The 8,876-nt window shown below is 39.3% G+C and overlaps 1 protein-coding gene across 3 annotated transcripts; it reads right to left on the bottom strand.

The window, feature by feature from the left end:
- Positions 1 to 3,031: 3,031 nt before the first annotated feature.
- mob3a (MOB kinase activator 3A) lies at positions 3,032 to 7,825 on the bottom strand. 3 transcript variants are annotated; one of them, XM_071486260.1, is made up of 5 exons: positions 7,584 to 7,825; positions 7,053 to 7,108; positions 5,456 to 6,032; positions 3,811 to 4,013; positions 3,032 to 3,468 (listed from the first exon to the last, which is right to left on the bottom strand). In XM_071486260.1, exons 3-5 carry the CDS (start codon positions 5,871 to 5,873, stop codon positions 3,439 to 3,441), a joined length of 651 nt encoding a protein of 216 aa, XP_071342361.1. In that variant the 5' UTR covers positions 5,874 to 6,032; positions 7,053 to 7,108; positions 7,584 to 7,825; the 3' UTR covers positions 3,032 to 3,438. The 3 variants fall into 3 exon arrangements, with proteins under 3 accessions (XP_071342361.1, XP_071342362.1, XP_071342360.1); XM_071486261.1 differs by lacking the exon at positions 7,584 to 7,825 and adding an exon at positions 7,204 to 7,549; XM_071486259.1 differs by lacking the exon at positions 7,053 to 7,108.
- Between the last annotated feature and the right edge of the window lie 1,051 nt (positions 7,826 to 8,876).

Genomic DNA, 8,876 nt, shown 5'->3' with positions numbered 1-8,876 from the left:
ACCGTACCAAAAATGTATGTGGTTTAGGTATTAAAGGAGACAGAAAGCTTGCTAGAGCACTGGAAATAATCCAATATCCAGCAGAATTCCTTTAACACAGAAAGAGTTACCAAGGATTATGAAACTTTGTTTTGTTCCAACTTTGTTCCAGTTCTTCTCTGAAAAACCTTGTATTCTTTTTCTGCACTTTGCTCCTGTTGCATAACCATGTATAACAAAGCAGTTTGAAAATAATAATGTTTTTACATTCTTAGACGTTCCTTTCAGATTGGGTAATAAACCAGCAACTGCAGCAGGTTCCTAGTCAGCACACTGCTGACATGTTTAGTCATTTTCATGGACTTTCCGGACTCAGCTGTAGTGTGTCACGACTTCATTTCTGAATAAGATGGTAGTTGAGAACAGCTAACTCAGTTAAATGCTTTTTTTCCCTGTATATTTAACAACAGCTGATGTTAAAGTTTCTTTATATACATTGAGGGATACATTGTGTTACGCTTTAATTTTATTGTCCTGTGTGCAGCAGAGCTTTGTGACAATTAGGACTGCAACCAATGATTATGGTAGCTGTTGATTAATCTTTTGATCATTTTCTTAATTAATCTTTTCACTAATCACTTGCTTGGTGTGTGTTAAACCTCAAAAACTATGAAAAATGTCCCAATTTCTGAAAAGCATCCAGGGTAGCATCCAGTGACCAACTCTCAGATTTTTCAGTTTACTCGATAAAGAAAGACAAAGACTAAGACAAAGAAAATCAGCTTGTTTTAAAGGATGGAGAAGCCATGAGCTTGTTGGACCCACTGAAATGACTTTTCTCTGTGCCCCTTCTTGAATAATTGATCTCGCTGAAACTTTTGTGGGTCCACTGCAGCTGTGCGCCCCAAAAATCATGATCACTTTTCATTCCCTTTGGCTACGGCACTGCATGAGGCAACTCAGTTGCAAACCGCCAAACCGTTAAGGGTGTGTGCTCATTCCAACATCTGCTGAGTCACATTCTCTCTCAAACCCCACTCTCTACGTGTAAATAATCACACTGTACCATCAAAACAACAGCCAGACACTGCTGTGTAAACCCTGACAGAGTTGGACAAGCTTTAGTCTGATTGGCTGCAGCCTGAAATTCTTCCCCTCGTTCATGGCCTCCTTGCAGTAGTTCCCTTCGTGTCTTGCAACTGTAGAGCCCATCGGGGTTGTCTGGTACATTCCAAAAGAGAAAAACACACCAGAGGGAGGGAAGAGCAAAAGGCGGGCACAGCTTATCTCCCACGTAACAGGCGTAACGCATGCTGCCAGAGTACAGTGTTTAGAGGAAGTGACTCCACTGAGAGAGTGGAGGGACAATCCTGTAAGAGGATCAGGTTGCAGCAGGCAATGAGGTCACTTTAGTGGTTGATGTTATTGGGACAGATAGTTACATCAGGTTTGTTCATTACAATTTGTATGAACATGTCAATATATGTTTTTCCCAGCTGGAATGAAAGAGGAGAACTGGAAACAATGTATTTTAGCTGTGAATACGCTGATAAACATTCACTTTCATTCATAAACATCTGGTTAAGATGACTGACAGACTACTGATAACCCCCAACCATTCAGTGGTGAAAAGTACATTCACTCAAGTACTAGTACAACTTAGAGGTACCTGTTTTCAACTTGAGTACTCATACTGCTTTATACTTCCACTCCGACACATTTCAGATGTAAATATTTAACTTTTTACTCCACTGCATTTTTGGCAAATGTGACAGATTTTTATTAAACTTAAATATTAACAGTCAATCTTGTACAAATACAAAGCGTTGTTTAAAAATTACAATTTGCCTTTTATTAAGAAATTAAAAAGTGTGTCGTTAGAGCCCCTTGTCACATTTCAAATGTCCATGAGTTGTTAGTAGTTTCGTCATTCAGTCATTTCTCCTCTAAACGTCTATGATGGTTTAATGTCAGTAACCTTTTGAGGCCCAGACAGGAAAAACAGTTTTGGATTGCATTAGATTGCAGGTGTACCTAACAAAGCCAAACTATGAGGAAAAATGTCCTTGTTACAAAACGTACTTTACTTGTATGATTGACACAGGTTCTAGGCTGTTAAAAGTTAACTTGTAATTGTGTTTACTTTTGATGTTTTTCTTGTATGAAAGGTTGCTGCTCCTGAACGACATAATCCAAACCATTATGGCTGATAACTGCCTCTAAATCTGACCAAAAACACTGTTCTCAAGCTTATTCATGACTGTTGTTGACCCAATCATGCAAACCTAGGCTCATTCAAAACAAAAACTCTCTCTGTATTCTTCACAGTACAGTCTGGCCTGTTTCTTACATAACCAGCTTAGTCGAATCATTAACCCGAATCGGGTCCACACTTCCCCTCTTCATGACTATAACTGGGACACTGGGCAGATTTCATAAGGGCTACAATATTAACTGTAGGATTAAAGCGTCTCCTCAACACAGACAGGTTTTGGTGTCTGATGCCACCCAGTGGACAGTTTTAAACTTGGGCTTTTGAACATGTGCCGCCACCAGAGTTTTGTCATGTGAGTTGCAGGTCTCGTGTGACCTTCAGCTGCCAAGAGTATCTGCAACAAACACCTGCAGGTTTGACATCTGAGAACCAGGCTGGTGGCCCAAAGCCCAAAGTGTACAGTATCACAGACTTGATAATGGCTGAGTCACCAGCAAGCTATTACTGTATTTAGCTGATCTCCTAATGTGTACATAACTATTAAATGAATGTAACATAACCCCAAATGGTATTTCAAAAAATTAAAAAATGACTCTCAGGAACAGAGGAAACTGTATTTTTCTCACCGTGATTCAACAATATGGGACAGAATACTTTCCCTGCCTGAAAAAAAAAACAACTTAATTGCTGCTTTGACTGTTTGAGCATTAAACTCACTAAACTGTTAACCGTTTCAAAGAAAAATGTCTTTCCTACCCAGGAAGTAAAAGTTCATAAATTAAATTTAAAGGAAATGGGAAAAGATATGTAAATCAAATAGTGATTACTAAATTCAGATTAAAACAGAGTAGAGAATCATTTTAATGTAACAACATGGTGAATTTATAGATTTTTACAGTAAGAAATCGTACTAATTTTTGATCATTTTAACAGAGAGAAAGACAGAAGCATCCTGGAATGATTGAGATTCAAATAAAATAGAAAAACAAAAACATCAACACAAACATACACCTCTTAATACTGTGCTCTGATAAAAGGTTTGAAAACTTTTTAAAAGGAACAGAACGCCTCACATGACAAGGTTCTTGGTTAAAACCTACAGTATGTGGCTAAAATAGATTACAGTACTTAAATATAAAAATAGACTCTTTTCTGAATTTGTTTTGTTCTTTTAGTTCTCTGCTGCAGTCTTCTAGATGGACAGATGTGTTCGTCCCGTGTGTCCACATGTCTGTTGTGCTCGCTCAGTGGCACATCCGAGAGGTCATCTCTTTCTGTAGATAACAACACAGAGTAAAGTGAGTTACAGTGGGGAAGGAAAAACTTGTACTCGTGAAAATGTTACCACAGTTAAGAATGCAATAAGTATACTTTAAAATATAGTCGCAAACTTATTAGGAAAAGATAATATTGGAAAAAAAAACAAGCTTTTAGTAATATCTAGTAAACGTTGTACAGAAAAAAAAATCTATCACTACTACATAATTACAACACTCCAGTGACTAGTTTGGAGTTAAGTCTTTAAGTCTGTACTTCCATTATTTCAAAACATGAACCTAATTCAATGAATTTTTGTATCCAGCTCCATATCACATCCTATCCTCCCTCTGACTCACCAGAGGCTCCAGCTCTTTGTGGTCCGTCAGGTTGAACTCAGTGACAAAGTAATAGAAATGCTTGTAGCAGGTATTGACATGAGCCTCGGCCCCCATCTGGCTCACACGGTCAAAGTGGTGGATGTAGACGTGGACAAACACCCGGAACAAACGAGACAAAATCTTCTTAGCCACCTGCATGAAGGTCTTAGGGAAGGGAGTACCTGGGAGTCAAACAGACGGAGATCGGAGAACACCGGGGTCAATCCATGGTGACCTTTTACTATCTGCGCCACAGAGAGCAACACGTTTGAAATACTAAGGTTTTTAATGCACAGGTTAGAAAATCTTTTAACGGGCATTCACTTTTCTTTGTGTTCCCGGGTTGTACCACAGTGTGCTCAAGGACCCAGTCAGTATCACGTCACTCGTGAATGGAAAACCAATGCAACTTGGTTTGGGGGCCATAAGCCTCAGCTCCAACCAAGTGATTAATTTAGTATGTCGTTTTGCTTTGACTAATTCAATAATATTTCAGGAATCTGTTCCAGAGGACATGCGCGTCAGGGGTCGTTGCTATTCATAGCCTGCTGTACATTGTGTGACCCATTTTTAAATCCATTGCTTGGATGTTTCTGTAGTTAGTCAGATGCCAGGCCAAAGCACATGGCAAACAGTCCACACATGCACAGTGCAAGGGACTGAGATAGAAAAGTGGGGATGCCACAGCAACAGAAGATAAACTGATAGTGTTTACAGTGTGCAACACTGAAGGTAATCCAATAAATGTGGCCTTGTAGATTTAATCTAAAACACCATTGTTAGTCATCATCCGAACATTATCAGTGGCTTCAGATTTCAGATGCCTTCACTCTGCAGGATTTTGTGTTTATCTCATTCTAATTTTCCATTGTACTCGTTACATGTTAATCATTACATGTTAATTACTTATTAATCATTTAAGTGACTTTTTTTAAGGGGGGGGGGGTGTTAATGTGACTCATGCTGAAATGACAGAAAGATTACTAATTCAAGTCATTTATTAAGTACAAATATCAAGTATTCACATGTGACAGCAGCAGTTCCCAACTTTTGTAGCTTGTGACCCACTAAACAAAACTGTCTTTACTTGCAAACCATGGTCATCTGTTACACTTGTCTACTAGTTGTGACCAGAGGGGGCATCTGTTGCATGTGTTATTGGAATATTATCTTCAAAAACTAAGTTAATTCAGTCTTTTAAGAGACAGAAGGCAAGCATTAGAGGGAAGTCTAGAAAATAAACCACTCTGTAAAGCATAAATATTTTATTATCTGTTCTCCCCTGCTGTTAATTATCTTGTGACCCCTCAAATTTATCTTGCAACCCACTGTGGGCATCAATATGGATTAAACATCTCAACTGTGAAAATCTGCTTGTTTCAGACAAAATAAGAAGAGACTTGGGATGTTTTTTTTTTGTTTGTTTTTTACATTTTATGGACCAGATAATGAACTGCAATAGCTCAATTGACTATTTCAGTAATGGCTGGTCACAGCCTACAGGACCATTGTCTGTGAATGGGCGGTGGTTTGGTTTGCACACTAGTGGAGTTCACTACCTGACTCACTGTCTTCATTCAAGGCTTAGATCATTTAAAGCACGACTTCTAATCTCAACACTTACCGACGTTGGTGGGGAAGATGTTCTCATTGTTGATCTGTACCTCAATCCAATCCATGAGCAGGCTCATGTATTTGGGGGCCGACAGCGCGGTGGGCCTCTTGTACTTGTGCTCGTCCTGCCAGCGGTATTCGTACTTGGGCCCACCGGACATGACGGGGCAGGTTTGATCAGTGCAGGAGTCGCTGATGGTGCCATAGATGAGGTTGATCCGGTTGAAGAAGTCGACCACATGGACGGCCACCCAGTCGTTGAGGTCCTCACCGTGGGGGAGCTGCACAGCCTGCTTCAGGTCCAGCCCAGCATTCAGAGATGCCTGGGCCTTCTTGTGCAGCTCGAAGCGCTGCGTCCCGGGCTCAAACTTGCGCTTGGGCCGGAATGTCCTGTCTTTGTTGAAGACTTGTTTCAGAGCCAAGGACATGGTTGCATGTGGTTGCAATGGCTGGTGATTAGTTTGAACGTTTCTGGTGAATTATTTACTGTTGAAAGAGTCAAAAGGTTGTGTAAACAACCAGTGCAGGCTTTTCTGTATGGACTGTGTTTTTGTGGTTGTTTTGACTCCGTCTGTAGTTCTGTGATCCTGCATATGGTAAAAAAAAAAAAAAAAAAGAGGAGAGAAAGAAAGGGAGAGGTTGGTTACTGAATGCAAATTCACAGTGAAATGCAGTTTCTGTCATACCTCATTTTGATTGTTTAATTGATTAATCAATTCAAATATGGTCTATAACATATAAAAATAGTGACAAATCACAATTTCCCAGAGTCCAAATCCCAAATATATTCCCTTTATTATCAATATGCAAATCCTCACAATTAAGAAGTTGAAAAAAGACACTGTTTCGGACTCCAGCTTGAACACAGACTATAAATAAAAACGGCTAATCCATTATCAAAATAGTTCTGATCAATCATTTCAGGTTTATTAGAGTCTCTTGAGCTCTTATAACATGTAATACATCAGAGTTGGCTGGGAAATTACACAGAGCTGAAATGATCATCTATATAATCAATTAGTCGATTGATGGAAAATTAATTTGCAACTATTTTCATCACTGATTAGATTATCACTGGAGCTATTTATAACGCTAAAATGTGTCACTATTTTCAGTTTTTCTCTGTTTTATGTAATTACAAACTGAATATTCTGTAGTTTTAGGCGATGGCTCAGGCAAGAAAATTTCACATAGTAACTATGCAGGGCAGTTTTTTTTTCTATTTTATGACATTTTATAGACTATCAACTAACCGATAAATCCAGAAAATCACCGGCAGATTAACTGATAATGAAAAATAATCCTCAATTGTAGCAACAACAGCATATCTGCCCCAGTTTCTGCGTGGTTCTTGGTATAAACTTACACTGACGGATGTGGCAGAGTTTAAGCCCCTTATCCACCTTCTCATGCTCCTATAATTTTGTGGCACAACAGATGTGACTGACGTGAAGATGAATGTATACATTTAAAGTAAAATAGCATATTGAAAATGCGTGAATCAAGAGGACGACGTCCGCTGAGGATCATCAAAATGCAGGACAGTCAACCGCCTGATCCACAATACGAGGCTGATCCCAATTCAATGAATGACGATCGGAATTCACCTTTTGTCTCATCGCCTCAGGTAAAGGACGAGTCTGAGCCCCGGCCACAGAAAGGCCTGCAGTGGAGATGAAACACCGTCACTTCCTATCTCAGACACCAATTCTCCGTGAAACCAACAATCTGCGGAATGACAATAAAACGAAGTCTGACCGCCCGTAAACCAGGATAACAGGACCCCGCTTCGTCCGTGAAGACCCCCGTCTAAATATCTGCACCGTCATCTTCAAAGTAACACAACCTTTCACGTCGCCGTTGTCACATTTTCCGACATAAAAGCCAGAGATTAAACAGCAGGGCACATGACGACCGGACGAAGTTTATTCGTGACGCGACGAGCTAACTCGGTCAGACTTGTTGCTTCCTGACACAGCTCAAAAAACAAAAACAAACACATAAAAACGAGAAAAATTCACCTCGCTACACAATCAGTTGACACCTAATCTGAAATAAAACCGTGTAAAAGCAGCCGTTAGCGCAGACGGGTGGTCAAACGGTGATGAAACCGTTGAAAGACACTTTCCCGAACTTACTTGTTCCGCCTTCCTGTTCCGTCAGTTTCCCTCGATGTTTTATCGAAAAATATCCGGTTACTTATCAATAGCTTTACGTCGACAACACGCGTAGACTACATTATGGATACATGGTGCGACACATGTTGTAGAATTACCGATAATTCATTAACATGCCACTTTAATAAAGAAACTAACGCCGGACTCCTCCCTACGAAACGAAAAGTACACTGGAGTCAAGGTGGAGGCACTGCGAAGGACTTCCGGTGATGACTTTCAAAATAATGACCAGTGTAACGTTAGGTTATTAGCTGTAAGCACGAATCAGAAAATAAGAGATATAATCGTGCAATATTTTGCTCTAAGTTACTCCATTGCTACTTTTATTTCCCTGAAATTATTTCACAGCATTTATCCATATACATAAATAAATGAAAAGATGTGCCCCCAGGCCCCCAAGCCCTCTTATGTCACTCACATTGAAAGCACCATTAGTAGTAGATTTGTGAGTCTTATAGATCATTTTAAGTCTATTAGTAGTCATTTTGTGTGTCCTTATGGTTGTTTTATGTCTATTGTCATTTTGTCTTTTCCAGGTCACTTTGGTTTTTACGTGTATTAGATGCATTTTGCATCTCTGTGGTCATTTTGCATATCTTTGTAATGGTTTTATGTCCCTTTGTAGTTGTTTTGTCTCTCATTGTGGGTCTAATTTTACTAAACAAAGCATTTGCAATCTTATTCTAACCTTTCCCATTAATTCAATATTTAACACAGTACCAAATAGGTCAAAGGGTTCATTATATAAAAAATTAGGCCTTTATTTTGAAGACTAACTCATCTACTTCCGATGATGTGTGGCCCTCAATGTTGCCCGGTAGCTCAGAAGTACTTCCTTTGGCAGGGGGCAGCCTGAATAATCCCACTTATTTTATAACAGTTATTATAAACTACAGTACATGATGTTTGAATTACTGAAAGGAAAATCAAAGGCAACATCTGGCTCAAAGTCTTCTAAATTCAACATTTTGCCCATAAGTCTATTCACAGCCCTCACACATAATATGTATTTCAACACATTAAACAACTGGTTATTTATACTGATCATTTGATTACTTAATGCTATACAAAACGTCAAAAATGGCTGTAATCATCTCTAGAACTGTGAGAACCCTGCTATCAAATGTTTTTGAAGAATAGTTTAGGTAAAGCCTCATAGAAATCTGCCTCCACATGCAAAGTTTTGGGCTTCCTCTTTCAAGATCTCCCATAGCAATACACAAACTTTCACATTGCAGATTATCTGCATGATTT

This window comes from Trachinotus anak, unplaced genomic scaffold (assembly GCF_046630095.1).
Source record: "Trachinotus anak isolate AG129_WGS33_773 ecotype Australia unplaced genomic scaffold, CSIRO_AGI_Tana_v1 ptg000010l, whole genome shotgun sequence".
Classification (NCBI taxonomy): Eukaryota; Metazoa; Chordata; class Actinopteri; order Carangiformes; family Carangidae; genus Trachinotus; species Trachinotus anak.
This window is presented reverse-complemented; position numbering and strand designations above follow the sequence as displayed.